Source organism: Dioscorea cayenensis, chromosome 19 (assembly GCF_009730915.1).
Source record: "Dioscorea cayenensis subsp. rotundata cultivar TDr96_F1 chromosome 19, TDr96_F1_v2_PseudoChromosome.rev07_lg8_w22 25.fasta, whole genome shotgun sequence".
NCBI classification, from domain to species: Eukaryota; Viridiplantae; Streptophyta; class Magnoliopsida; order Dioscoreales; family Dioscoreaceae; genus Dioscorea; species Dioscorea cayenensis.
The window spans coordinates 3,085,809-3,100,953 of NC_052489.1; the positions used below are offsets into that span (position 1 = coordinate 3,085,809).

The 15,145-nt window shown below is 36.1% G+C and overlaps 1 protein-coding gene across 8 annotated transcripts; it reads left to right on the forward strand.

Moving 5' to 3' along the window:
- Positions 1-1,126: 1,126 nt before the first annotated feature.
- LOC120249977 (serine/threonine-protein phosphatase 2A activator) lies at positions 1,127-15,145 on the forward strand. Of its 8 annotated transcripts, none has more exons than XR_005532925.1 (5): positions 1,127-2,338; positions 13,953-14,036; positions 14,312-14,706; positions 14,776-14,913; positions 14,981-15,145. XR_005532925.1 is itself a non-coding variant. In XM_039258697.1 (2 exons), exons 1-2 carry the CDS (start codon positions 1,221-1,223, stop codon positions 13,957-13,959), a joined length of 1,125 nt encoding a protein of 374 aa, XP_039114631.1. In that variant the 5' UTR covers positions 1,127-1,220; the 3' UTR covers positions 13,960-14,166. The 8 variants fall into 8 exon arrangements, 1 of the variants encoding a protein (XP_039114631.1); XR_005532923.1 differs by having other exon boundaries at positions 14,776-14,909; XR_005532927.1 differs by having other exon boundaries at positions 14,776-14,875.

Genomic DNA, 15,145 nt, shown 5'->3' on the forward strand with positions numbered 1-15,145 from the left:
TTTTCACTTCCATGTTATTATTCATGTCATTACCTCTTCATCTGGGGGGATAAAAGAAAATAATAAATAAATAAATATTTATATATATACTTATTGGTTATGTGATACGTAGTAAAATGTACATTAATCACTTGTGTTCCATAACAGATTCATAGGATTTTTTTTTCCATTAAAGCTAATTATATACCACTAATAAAGGTTCAGAGGTTTGTATGAATTAAATAAGTAGTTTTTAATTGGAATTTTTATATACTCACGTGGGAGCAGAGACGGAGCTAGGAGTGGGCGAAAGGGGCCATGGCGCCCTTGGTTTTTTTTAATAATATATATATATATATATATATATATATATATCAAATTAATGCATATAATATTAAAAAAATAATATTTTTTTAATGAAATTTTTATTGTTTGACTCTTTATATTTTTACAAATTGATTTATATATATTTTTTTGATTTTGGCAAAAAGTCTATTGTTTGATGAGTTTTTTTTTAATATAAATTAATATATAGTCTAAAAAAAATTATAGTTTTAGACAAAGATATTTATAAAATTTTATTATTTAGTCTTTTGATATTTAATAAATTGGTTATATAGTAATAATTTTTTTTTTGTTAAATTTATTGTGCTACAATTTGATTTTCAAAAAATTAGTACATATGCTATTTATAAAAGTATAGGTTTAGGAAAATATTTATAAAAATCTAATATTTTACTCATTCACTTTTTACTTGTACTCTAAAAAAACTTTTTATCTCCTTTTGAAGAAATTTTTGACTCCTCTTAAAAAAAAAATTCTATCTCTTTGAAAATTTTTTTTGGCCCCCATAAAAAAAAATTTCCTATCTTTCTTTTAAAAAGATTTTATCGCCCCCCACCCCCTAACAAATTTCTGGCTCGGTCCTTGTCTAGGAGAGAGGTCCACTTTTTATAACACTTTTGAACCCCTCACCATAAAAATCAAGTCAAAAATATATTATATATAATATTAAAATTCTTTATGTGTTATTATCTAAATCAACCATGGACCCAATTTCCCTCGTTTGTCTGGCCCAGCCCAATCAAGCACAGACAGCCCAAGATCTCATGATATTTCTTTGCAAGAGTTAGGCCCAGTTAGGCCCACAGCCCAACGTAACCGCCAAGCAACCCCTTCAAACCTTTCTCCGATCGCACTCCCCATCCATCTCGACGGCGATCACCACCACCACCACCGCCATGGCCGACGACCACTCCTCCTCCTCACCTCATCTATGCCACTCCTGCGGCAACCCTACCACCGCCGCTCCTCCCCCCACCGCTGCCCCTTGGTCCGACGCCTCTCCTCCCCCGTCTACCGCCCCATCCGAGCCCCGGCCATCAACGCCCCCGCCCCCCAACACCGCCGCGATCATCCTCTCTCCGGTCCCCCAACCCCTCCCCGTCCCCCCTCTCTCCTTCCCCCACTCCTTCGAATCCCCTTCCAAGAAGATCGCCTCCCCTGACGACATTGCCCACTTCCACTCCATCCCCGCCGGTCGCCACTTCCTCGGCTTCGTCTCCGCTCTCTCCCAATCCGCCCGTGGCCTCAAGATCTCCGATCCTGTTCCCATCTCCGCCACTATCTCCTCCCTTCTCTCCCTCCTCCAAGCACTCTCTTCCTGGCTCCCCCTCTTCCCTCCTCTCCCCCACCCTTCCCGCTACGGTAACCCCGCTTTCCGATCCTGGCACCAGAAGCTCGTCGACGACGCTTCGTCCCTCGTCCTCCCTCTCCTCCCATCGGACGACCTTCGCCCTGCCTCTATTGAGCTCGTCCCTTACCTTCTTGACTCCTTCGGCAATCCCACTCGCATGGACTATGGCACCGGTCATGAGACCCACTTCGCCGCTTTCCTCTACTGCCTAGCGCGCCTCGGCGTTGTCTCCGAGCCTGATTACCCTGCCCTTGTCACCCGCGTCTTTGTCTCTTACCTCAGTTTGATGCGCGAAGTTCAGATGACTTACCAGCTCGAGCCAGCCGGCTCTCATGGTGTCTGGGGCCTCGACGATTACCATTTTCTGCCTTTTGTGTTCGGCTCTGCGCAGCTCGTTGATCACAAGTATATGAAGCCCAAGTCGATTCACAATCAGGATATCTTGGATAATTTCTCCAATGAGTATATGTACCTGGCTTGTGTGGCGTTTGTGAAGAAGGTGAAGAGGGGGCCATTTGCAGAGCACTCGCCCTTGCTGGATGATATCAGTGGGGTGGCCACTTGGAGCAAAGTGAATAGTGGTTTGTTGAAGATGTATAAGGCGGAGGTGCTTGAGAAGGTGCCCATCATGCAGCATTTCCTCTTTGGATCTATCATCAAGTGGTAGGTGTCTCATTCTCATGCTTGAATCATTTGCTTTTCATTTGATTTAATATCACACTCTTAAGATAGTGCATTTGATTGAGTTTTCTCATTTAGTTTGGGAAACATCCATGTTAAAAATCTTCATGTTGGTAGGTCGGTTATGAATTATTTATGGAGCTATGATAACGTTATTCAGAGGATGCTGGAGTTTGCCAGTGTGTTTTGTACAAGATGTAGTATATTTCATAGAAAATATTGATTTCCTTAGCCCTAACGAATGAACCATTTATATGAACATGAGATGTCAAATTAGGTATGTGCAAAACCATATTTTACCCCCCTTTATTTAGTCTTTTCTGCGAATCAATGAACCCTATGAGTCTATGACATCATGATGTTTCTTGATTTTGATCTTAAGTCAATAGTCAAAGTTATACTGAGGAATGAAATTCATGTGATATGGTAAACAATAAAAATGTTCCATCTTCTTGTTGTCATGTGTTTGGTTGTTTAAGTTTGTCATAGATAGAGTACTTACTGTTATGTTTAAGTTTTGCAAATACAAAATATATATCATGTACTGTTTTATTATAATATAATTTTTGAAGTAGGGAAAGGAAGGGATATGGATTGGATTATTAGGTTGATGATGAACTTAAAGGAGATTGAAATAAAAAGCTGAAGCATTTGCTTGAATTCATTCAATGATAGTTCATTAAAATGATTGATTTTTTTGCTAATGTTGTGTCCGGTCATGGGAAACTGTGCTGAAGCAGAAGTGGCATGCGTGAGTATTAGATATTATTTCAAGCTGGCTTTGCATGCAAATATTTTGAGCACAAAATGCATAGACCTGAAAGCTGTATAAATGACCAGGCTTGGCTTGCCTTTACATGTTTCTAGAATAATTGGAATTTATTGAAAAATGAACAAGCCAAGGGTAAGGACCTTGCAGCGAGGCTGCTGGTCTGACACCAGCCTTTGCTACTAGAACAAGTGTGCCAGTAAAGTCTGTTCTAATTGTTATCTGATTACGGAAACTAGAATAATTGAGGTATAAAAATTTGTGCTAACCACTAAGATTTCTGTGTATAAGTATACTGTAAATTTTAACATATACAGGGTCTTATATATACAAATAAGTTATGCTACAAGGCTTAAACAACAAAAAAAATATAAGTCTAGATCTCTAAGCAAGCTAGATTCAGACTCTATTTCACAACCTCTCGGGCAGCCTGGTAGGGTTCCCTTGATTTGCACCTACATATACTTAAATGATCAGTAGTGGCCACATGATTTTAATATCAAATAACTTAAATATGTCATATAGGAAAATGGAAACATGCTGATCAACAGCGAGTGAATATATATATATATATATATATATATATATAATCTGGTTATGACATGCCAAGCAGCAATAAACCACTTAAAAACTGATAGAATTCACAAGTAACATATCACACATTACAAATAACAATTGAGCACCTCATAATCAATCATAAAAATCATATTGAGTCACAGATGCACTCCAATCTCAATATATCTAGTTATACCCTGATAACTAATAATTTTGGCCCTTGGAAAAGAATTTTTTTTTTTCTCCTTTCTGCGCTCTTGGAAAACCATATCTTGATGTTACATGTCCAATAAACAGCCCAAAATGGTATAACATCCAGTACTATGCTCCTAGTAAGTATGGTTAGGAGTTTTTATGAAACTTTTGGTTTTAAAGTCTTCCCTTCCCAAATGCAGTACTTACTGCGGCCCCAAAGTCTCAACATGCTTAAACACTGAGCATTGACATAATTGGGCTTGTCTTGAATAATGTGTGGATAGGTCCCTATGAAGTATGAACTCATTTGATTTGTTGTTTACTCATCTTGGTGTTTTATCGAAGGTTTGCAATCACTGTACATTAACAAACTCAAACGAATTACCAAAAGAATATCCAAGGCAAGAATATTAAGCATGATCATGATACCATACAAACATTTGGAAACTGGTTTAAAATCATATAAGGTTAGCTTTACTAGGAGCAAACACTAATTTATACCAAAAATGGTCTTTGTTAACGTTATTGGTAAAGTACCAATTAAAACATACATTTGATAAAACAAAATCCCTGTAGATCATCCATTGCCAATTCACCTAAATTTCCTCTAGTTCTAGACTTGATTGGGTTCTCCTGTTGAGCTATCTTCTAATTTTCTTTACTCTTACCTGTAAATAGTGTAAATAATACATAAATATTAAAAACACATATAGGAAAAGGAATTTAAATAATAATTAAGGATTCTTCTAGTTCCTAAATGATGCTTATGCACTAATTCTGGCCTAAAATTAAACTAGTGCATGCTAAATGCTTCAGTGGGTATAATGAAGGCATTAAACCCTAAGTGGGGTTTAAGGTTTTGGTTAAATTCCTAGCTTCTTCATACCCATTGACATTTCCCTTCTCCTCACTTACAACTAGACACTTGAAAGGCACTCAGCTATTACTCATTCACTCCCGATAATACAGCCCCCCATTTCATGCTAATCCGGCCTCTTGCTCATGCTTACTATTTCCTTAAATTCCATGAATGAGAGTGAGAAAACATATATGGGGTTGTAAAACTCCCATTTTATAATCATGCAAGCATGCCTGCCTTCTTGAACCCAAGCATAAGAATTCATGTCTGTATCTTTCCAACCTAAGGAGAGCAGGGAAACAACAAAAGAAGGGCTTGCTGGACTGCAGCTTAAAAATGGAGAATTAAGGGGTTTTCTTCTCGCATTAAGAGGGATTGTCTAGGCTTAGTGAAGTTTTCAGAGAAGGATTTCTTTTATTCACTTAACTTGATGAAGAACACAGGTAATATAAGTACAAGGTAGCTAATATCCTTAGCCATAAAATCAGGCCTAAATCAACTAATTGCTAAGAATCTTTAACTAAGAAAGGAAAGAGATACAAGTACATAAGTAAAGCTAATCACAATTTCTAATATCTCTAATTAACGTTGACTGAGAATTCTACACTTCCCTCAAGTTGGGTTGTAGATGTTGTGCAAACCTAGCTTGTAATTTAGTTCTTCAAAGTTAGCTCTTGAGAGAGCTTTAGCAAGAATATTTGCAGTTTGGGATCTTGTGGGCACAAACAAGCTGTATAATCTTTTTGTTAACCTTCTTTGAAATGAAATATCGATCTATCTCGATATGTTTTGCTCTATCATGATGTAATTGGTTTTTAGCAATGCTTGTTCATTGTTGTTGCCTGATTATCATAGTATACCTTGATAGGCCTTTTTGTAGCTATACCCAGTTCATCAGTAATCTTTTGAATCCACATTCTTTCACAAATACCAAGAGCTAGAGCTCTAATTTGGTTTTAGCACTGCTTCTTACTGCTATAGATTGTTTCTTGCTTCTCGATGTCACGATATTTCCTTAAACATAGGAACAATATTCTGATGTTGATCTCCTATCCGAAATATCTCCTGCCTAGTTTGCATTTGAGAAGATTTCTACGTTACTTGCATCATTCCATTTGTATAGTAGGCCTTTTCCCTTGGAGACATCTTGAGGTACCTTAAGATTCTACTTACAGCTTCCATGTGTTCCTCTATTGAGTTGTTCATGTATTGAACTACAATACTAATTGCAAAGCCAATATCAGGTTAAGTGCATGAAAGGTAGATAAGTTTACCCACAAGTCTCTAATATCTCCCCCTGTCCACCGAGACATTTTCTTTTCTAGACGTTATCTTCTTGGTTGGATCCATTAGAGTATTTGTTGGCTTACATCCAAGCATACCCATCTCTTTCAGTAAATCTAAGACATTTACATTGAGAGGCAAATATACATTCCTTCAATCTAGCTACCTTCATGTCAAGGAAATTTTTGAGGCATCCAAGATCCTTGATTTCAAACTCTTTGGCTATGAGTTTCTTTAATCCCAGTAGGTTTTTCTTATAATCACCTATTAGAATGATATCATCTACATGCACAATTAAAATAGCTATCTTCCTTTCAGCCGAGAATTTCACAAAGAATGTTTGATCTGACATTTGATCACTGCCTTAGCAAACCTATCAAAGCATGCACGAGGAGATTGTTTAAGGCCATAAAGGGACGTTCTTAACTTCCATGCCTTTCTACTATTGAAAGAAGTTTCCATTCCTAGTGGGAAGTCCATGTAAACTTCTTCTGGATTATCATTCAGAAATGCATTTTTCACATCCAATCTATGTAATGGCTACTCTTAATTTGCTGGCAAAGAAAATATAACTTTGATGGTATTAAGTTTAGCTACTAGAACAAATGTCTTTTAATAATCTATTCCATAAGATTAAGTAAATCCCTTTGCCATAAGATGAGCTTTTAGTCTTTCAACACTTCCATTTAATGGTGAATACCCACTTACAACCAGCTGGTTTCTTCCCTACAGGTAGATATGAAATCACCTAAGTATTATTCTTTTTTAGAGCTTTGATTTCACCTACTTACAACCAATTGGTTTCTTTCCTGGAGGTAGATCTGAAATCACCCTAGTACCATTCTTTTCTAGAGCTTTGATTTCTTCAGTTACTGCCTTTTCCCAACTTGGATTTTGGAAAGCCTCTTGAAAAGAATTAGGCACTTCTATACCATTAAGAACAGAGACAAAAGCCTGATACAGTGGTGACGATCTTTCATATGAAACAAAATTACCAATATGATGATTAGTGCAAGCTCTAACACCCTCTCTTAGAGCAATTGGAATATTCAAATCATCAATAACTGGAGTCATCTTCTCAATGTCATAAGTTTCCTTATTTGAGTGAATTTGAGTAGGTATAAATCTCTGTTCAGATTCATGGTTGTGTGATGAATGTGTTTCTGGTTTCTTTTCCTTGTATAGACACGAAGTTCAGGACTCACAATTCATTGAAATTTGGACTGATCATGAAAGGAATTTTCTGGAGTTGGATGAGACGAACATGGAGTTTAAGGTGGAGTTTGATGAGACTGATGATTATCTGTTGTTTGATGGTACAAAAGTGGAGTTTGGTGGAGATTTTTTTGAGTTTGACAGGATAGAAGTATAGTTTGATGGGACTGAGGTGAATTCCTAGGTGGGTGAAAGGATGACTGAATAGAGGATGGAGATATCTCGGGTGATTCAAGACCATTGAAAAAATCTCAAAATTGATTTTCCCTTAAGTTCTCCCCTTGAATACCAAGTTTGGGGTAATAAGGTTGATGTTCTAAAAATGTTACAGTCATGGAGTTATACATCTTGTTTGTGAGAGGAGAATAGCGTTTATAACTATTTAGTTAGGAAAGAAACCACAAAAGATTTATTTAGGATTTAATTTGTTGTGGTGTTGTTGATGAATGTGAACAAAAGTAGAGCATCCCAAAATTTTAGGTGTTGGAGTGGGGAATTTTTGTGTGAGGAGAGCTTTGGAGAAAAACCTGACAAAGGTCTTGAAACTTGAGAACTCTTGAAGGCATTCTGTTTACAAGATTAGATGCTGTGAGAATTGCTTCTCCCCAAAAGTGTTTTGGAACATGAGAGAAACATGAGGGATCTAGCAACGTGTAAGAGATGTCGATTCTTTCTTTCTGCAATCCCATTTGGTGAAGGTGTGTCAACATAGAAACTCAAGTGGCCAATGTCTTGACTCGAGATAACCACCTAGAAAATTTTTGAAGTATTATTTGGCATTGTCAGTTTTAGGGACTTGGATTTTGGTATGTAATTGAGTCTATATTATGAGATTGAAATTTTGAAAGATTTGATCAACTTCAAAATTTTCTTTCATCAGAAATATCCAAGTTAAGCTGGTATGATTATCAACAAAGGAAACATACCATCTAGTCCCAGTAATATTCTTCACCCTTGAAAGACCCACACATCATTGTGAATCAATGTAAATGGTTTAGAATGTGTATATGACAAACTAGGATGGCTATTGCGAGTGTGTCTGGCAAGTTGACAAATTTCACAATCAAAGAACTTTGGACTTTTATTGCTGAATAAAGAGAGGAGCATCGTCTCAAGGTACATGAAATTTGGATGACCAAGACGATAATGCCATAACATTATTTCACTATTTTTGTTGACACTAGAATCTGAAATTTTACATTTGAAAGATACATATTACATACTTGGTACTTTGAGCTTGTCTACTTTAAGGAGTTTGATTGAGGAAATAGAGTCCGTAACACATCTCGGCATTGCAAATCTTCCTTTGAGTCATTCATGAAATTCACACAAATTTGAGAAAAACATAGTTACATAGTTAAGATCCTGAGTTAGCTTACTTACTGAGATTAAGTTGCAATTCAACTTAGGAACATCCGAACATGGAGTACATAATGTAAAATTGAGTTCTCTGTGATCTTGATTGAGCCAATGCCCTCATCTTTTGATAGTGAACCATATGCTATTTTGATTTTGTAATTCTCCTTAACACAGTTTGTACTCCTTAAAAATGGAAGCATCACTTGTCATGTGATCTGAAGCTCCAGAATCTATGGCCCCAGAACCCGAGAGTCTTTTGTTGACTTTAAAAGCCTTAAGGGAGTGTTTGGTTGTCAGGAGTGGATTGGGGGAGGAGTGGAATAGGAGTGAAATGAGGGGGAGTGGAGTAGGAGTGAGAATGAAAAATGTGTTTGGTTGATAAGGATTGGAGAGTGTAATTTATTGGGAATGGGGAAAGTAAAGAAGGTCATCTTATGTAAATTAAAAAAAAATAAATTAATTGTTATAAATAAATATTTCAAATTTTTTGTTAATATTATTAGTAATTAATTAACTATAATAAATAACTATATCAAATTGATAATTAATTATATTTTTTTTTAAATAATTAATTACTAATTAATTATCTATAATAAATAATTAATTAATGAAGAAATATAATTAATTAATTATTATAAATAAATATTTAACTATAATTATTAGTTATTATTTTTTCATTTTAATTATTAATTATTAATTATTATTAAATTATCAACTTAATTATTATTTAAATTAAATTATTATTTAAATTATTAAATAAAAAGGGCAAATTGGTCATTCTCCCCAAGGAGGGAGTGGGGGGATTGCTCACACCCCACTCACTCCTCATCCACTCCTCTCTCACTCCCACTCATAACCATCCAAACAAAGGCTTGGATTCACTCCCCTTCCACTCACACTCCAATCATGTGAACCAAACACTCCCTAAGAGAGTTTACCTCTTTGTGCTATCATGCTATTTCCTGACACAACATTGCTTGGTTAGGAGGGAAGGTTCTGACTAAGAGTTTCTAAAGGGCTTCAAGTTCCTTAAACTTGTATCTGTTGAAGTTGAGCTTTCATCCTTGGTGACAGCATTAGCACATCTTTCTTTGTCATATCGTAGACGTAAAGGCTTCCAATTTGTAGGTTTTCCATGAATTTTATAGTAATTTTCTTTCACATGTCCAGATTTGCTACAATGGTCACACCACTACCTTCCTTTTGTTTGTTGACTGTCATTGTTGTTATTTATGAAGGGCTCACAAGCAACGAGAGCATAACCTTAAGGGTAAAAGCTGAATATGAAGATCTCATCATCACTTTTCTTTTGCTTTGTTCACATCTAACTTCGGAAAAGTCTTCTTGAATGCTTAGTAATGGTTTAATTCCCATCACTCTTCCTCAAACTTCATCCAGATCTTTGTTAAAATCAAGAAGTAACTTGAATGTTTTTATTTGCTCTACAATCTTTGGATATAAAGCAAAGTCATGAGAACACTTCCATGAATGAGTTTCAAATAGATTAAGTTGTTTCCATTGAGGGTGTTGAAGTATTAAGAGTAACAGTGGTCTCCTTGACGCAAATCATGTAGTGTTGCTACAATTTGCTTTGAGTAGATCTCTCTAACTGCATCCCAAATCTCCTCAGCAGTTCCATACAGGAGAGAATTCTCACCACTCTCATTGTTCATTGAGTTAATTATTCAAGATACCACCATGTGATTCTCAAGCTTCCAGGTTTTGAAATTTGGATCATTCTTCTCTGGAATAGGGATTCCTTAGTGAGATATTCATCTTTACCTCTACCATAGATGAACAAAATTACTAATTGTGAGCATTGAAGATAGTTGTGCCTATTACGTTTGTGACCCGTGACAATAATAGAAGGATTCTCCAATCCATTATGACTGCTATTTTCAGATGTAGTTTCTTGGTTGAAGATTACTTTAGATGATGAAGCTTCTTTTTCTACAACCATGCTGATTTTGGTCATGGACGGACTTATAGGATTTTAAGAGATGGGCTTTGATACCATGAAGTTTTTATAAAGAAAGATTTCTCTTATTCACTTAACTTGATAAAGAACACAAACAATATAAATACAGGTTAGCTAATATTCTCAGCCATAAAATTAGGCCTAAAGGAACAAATTGCTAAGAATCCTCAACTAAGAAAGGAAAGAGATAAAGTTAAATAAGTATAGTTAATCACAATCTCTAATATCCCTAACTAACTTTGATTGAGAATTCTAGACTTAGCATGGTAGTATGGCTCATACCTCAAAGATGAGCCTTTTAACCATGAGGTGGCTGGCGTGCTTGTTAGCCTTGCATCTTTGCCCCATGCCCCTTTCTCACTTCTTTATGCTTTTAATTTTTTGCAAAGCTATCTTTTCGCATTTAGATGCTCAGACCTTCCCAAATTTATATTATGGGCCCTTTTGCTTATAATTTCCTTAATTTAAATATATGCATACATTCAGGCATTGGAAATAAACCTTGGTCTGACTTAATAATCATCGGATGTTACAGCTTGGCTTAGTTTGGGTTGCCTAAAAATAGTGTAAGTTATGGAATGTCTTGTAATAGTTTAAGAGTTAGACTTGTCCAAAATATTTAAAATGTCAGGTGATAGTAGGATGAACTAAACTCAATGGTGTGCTGTGCATATCAAGATATTTGGGCGTACTCAGGTGAATCAAGTTGGGTAATGTGGTGCCAATTTGGAAGATAGACGTGAACTGGTATTAACTTCAAACAGTTCCAAAAGTTGGAAGAAGTGTAATTTTTCCAGCGCCTTATTTTATATGAGGGTCTGGCTTGAAGCATGTAGTATTCAGAGTATACTGTCTTTGAGAAATAAGAGAAGTTCTCCTTGTCTACTCTTATATTGTTTTTTGGTTGAGACTAAATTTCAATACTTACTGCCATAGTAGATTAGGTTAAAAATTTGACTAAGTGAAAAATTGTTTTGGTGACATCTGTCTTGAAGAGTAGGGACTGTTCTGATTTTGAATTTGGCCCCAACTCAACTTTGAGCTAATGTGGTGCACCAATGACGGGCACATCCTCCTTTTGGTGTTAACTTGTCACAAACTTCAAACAAATAATGCTTTGGAATTCAATAGAGGTTAGTGTAAATTGCCATGCTTTCATGGCATTTATATTTTTGCTCTCAACTAATAAATTGGCCATACAAATACTGGGCAATGGTTCGAGTCAGATCATTTTTGAAATTAGAAATCATTACTCGAATGAAGTTGAATATAATCACTAATGGGTTGGTTGTGCAGCAGGTGTTACTTTCTCCATACAATATCCAGTGTGCCTAAACTTAGTCTAATGCATATTTTGGGTTTTATTTTGCTGAAGATTCCCGTTGCTGCCTGAAGTTTACCTTGTGTAAATTCTGTTTGGGCATCACTGCACGAGTTATTTTTTCTTATATTGTAACAAAACTCTTATATGTCATGGGTGACAATTTTTAGTGCCTAGTTCCATCTTTCCTCAAGCAATTGTTGTGTCATTATTTGGTTGGATATGGCCGTCTGAAATGTTATACGAATGCTATTAACTGCTTTCCAGGGTTGCCTTTCCAATTCCTGTATCTATTGAATACAACTTGAAACCTCACAAATGCGTTTAGTTTAATATAATATTATCAAAGGTTCCATATCTAAGAAGGCCTTATGAAATCTTAAAGTTTATCAAGTTATCTTTGACACAACTTTGTTTTTCTTAATAATGGGAAGTTGTTTTAGTTTCCATCATAAATGTTGTATAATACATATTTATTTGATGGATTTGGTGTCTGTTTTAGCTTAGTTAAAGGGTGTTCTATCGATCATTTTACTAATGTGCTCTAGGGATGAAGCTCTCATAATTCATTTTTATTCTCTCAACATCTGCTAGGATAAAATTTGAGTTGCCTACCTGGCCAATAGGTTATATTGGAGGCTATTTTTTTCACTCACTCATGTTGTTTGTGGCATTTATCCCATGCTTAGTTCTTCCCACTTTTAGCGCAAGGTTATCCTAATTTATCTGAAACACCAATTCTATTTTGTTACAATGCATTAGCTGTAGGCCAGGGCATATGATTATTAGTTTCATTCGCTTGCATGAACATGTTAGAGTGTTGCTTTTTCCCAATAAGGTAAATCTTATTTTTATTATGATAATCTCTCTTATAGATTACAGCATGTATTATCAATTATTTCTAATGAAATATAGTCATTAACATGCAATAATTGGGGAGGTTACAAATCATCTTCATAGCTTTATGATGATATAGTTGTAACTATGTAATTATGCAAGTTGGTGCAATGCAGCATGTGGCATCACTGGCATTTAGCCTGTGGTAGCATATGGACAAAAAGGTTATGCGTTTATGTAGAGCAATATGGAGAACGGGAAAATCATTTACACAGTGATAATAATAATTTGGATGCATTGCTTGTGTTTGGGACAGTTGCTAAGCTGACCATTCTGTTGGGTAATAAGTTGCTGGCCCATACTCTACATGGGACAGATCATGCTAGGAATTAGGCACCTAATAATAGCCCAATACATCAACACTTGGACCCAGCTTACCCAAACATGGTAGATGAGTCAGTCATGTGCTGGATTGGCGCAATATGTTGGTGTTGGTGTTGGTGTTGGGAAACTGTTATCGATATGAATACCAGCCAGGTAAACAGTAAGTTGTATATAAAGTTTCTACGTTGATGCCCCCTTGACATTTACCTTTTAGAGTTTTGGTTACCTCCACTAGTGCTCACTGATTTTTTTTTGCAAATGATGATTAGTTGATGATGATATTGACTGTTAAGGGTTCTTAATATCTTATTGAAAGTGTGAGAAAGGAAAGTATGCGTGCATATTGATCAGGCTAAATGTTTTGGATTTGACAAATACAAATTCCACTTCTATCCGTATTTGAGATTTTGTGTATCCTAGAAGACTTTTTAATTGTGCTGGGATATTTTTAATTGCTTCACCATGCAATGGAAAACTCGGATCTATAGCATACTGTGGAAAGGACAGCATGGGATGGTAAGAAAGGCTGAATGCCAAGTGAAATTCTGATGGTGAAAGACATGCATTTATTATGATCATCTTTGCTGGCTGGAGTTTGACTGTGTTTCACTGTTTCCTTACACTTTCCTGATCGTCGATGTATCTTTGTGCATATTTTTGTGTTCATTTTATACCAAAGATAATTGCTTTGCAGATACAGAGGAAATAAATAGGTTTTTTTATTTACTGTTTTTATTAAGCTGTACACATTGTCTGGGGCATTTATCTTTCTTTCTCAGTTTAATGGGTGGTGTGTGTCCATCTATAACATACTGTTTTTTTTATCTTCGGTCCTTACAGGGAGTGAACTCAACTGTTATTATCACCAGGGGCATCCTTCGGAGTACAAACATAGGTGTCCCGGTGCTGCGTGGATATCTAGAGGTTAATTTGCATAGTAATACTACCCTTTTAAATCGTTTCTTTGTTCTGCAACCTAGAACTAAATCTTACTCATGTTCAATCTCTGGATTATTGCTTCTAAGCTTTTATTTCTTCCAACAGTTTTCTTTGTTTTTTTGGGATTGGCTCACATGTTTTCTTATACAATAACAGCTATATTTGTTGAAGTCTCAGTTCAGTGTTCAGATATATAATAATTTGCTTTTTGTTGCTTGAAAATATTTGATCTGCATAACTTGTGACTGACCTAAAAGCAGTGACATGTGATGATGGAACTTGGGAAAGTATACGGGGACATTGAATGTGTCTTTCTTGACTTCAGAGGCATTTTAATTGAAGTCATCACTCAGAGACGCAAAAGAAGAGCAGTGAAGAGCCATGCAGTTTTTGCAGGCAAAACACTGGATTAGCTCACATATGTCTGTTGTTTCTGGAGGTGGTTGCTATCACAGTAACAATAAAGCTTTCATTAAACACCCATCAACTCAGTGCCATTGTACCGCCACAAACGACTACTGTTTTGTGGGGCTTATACTTTGTTATCAATCAAATGAATCATCTGAGGAGAAACACTGTGCCAGTCACATTTTTTAGTAAAACAGCTCTTAGAGATAATCAAAAGTTTTCCATTCTCTAAAGCTTTCATTAGCTGGTAAATCTGTGCATCTCTTACTGAAAGTTTTGCCTATATTCATATGATATGAACAAAATTGTCTTGCAGATGGAGTTGCTGGTCATGAAGAGTGGCTTGGTGAAATGTATGAGAGAGAAAAATAAGACATCAATGAAGAAAAGCTGTTTCCCTTTCTAAATTTCCTCAGGTGTGATGATGTCTTCCCACCTCCAAGCACACCAGTAGGTGAACACATTTATTTCTATCTCTTTCTCTTTCTGTGTTTGTGTTTATGTGTGTGTGTGTATAAAAGGATCAGGCAAGCAGAAGTGACCCAATGCTGAACAGAGGACTGAAAGACATCTGAGTTGGATGGCTGCTAAGGTAAGCCTGTGTAGTTTGTCTACTGTAGCTTCCAGACCTGGCAACTCAAGTGTGGTGTGTAGTGAATCAGTGATAAATAACACTGTTATAAAAA

Bases quoted from the DNA above. Each gene is read 5' to 3' on its own strand.
- LOC120249977 (XM_039258697.1), top strand. From the start codon at position 1,221: ATGGCCGACGACCACTCCTCCTCCTCACCTCATCTATGCCACTCCTGC.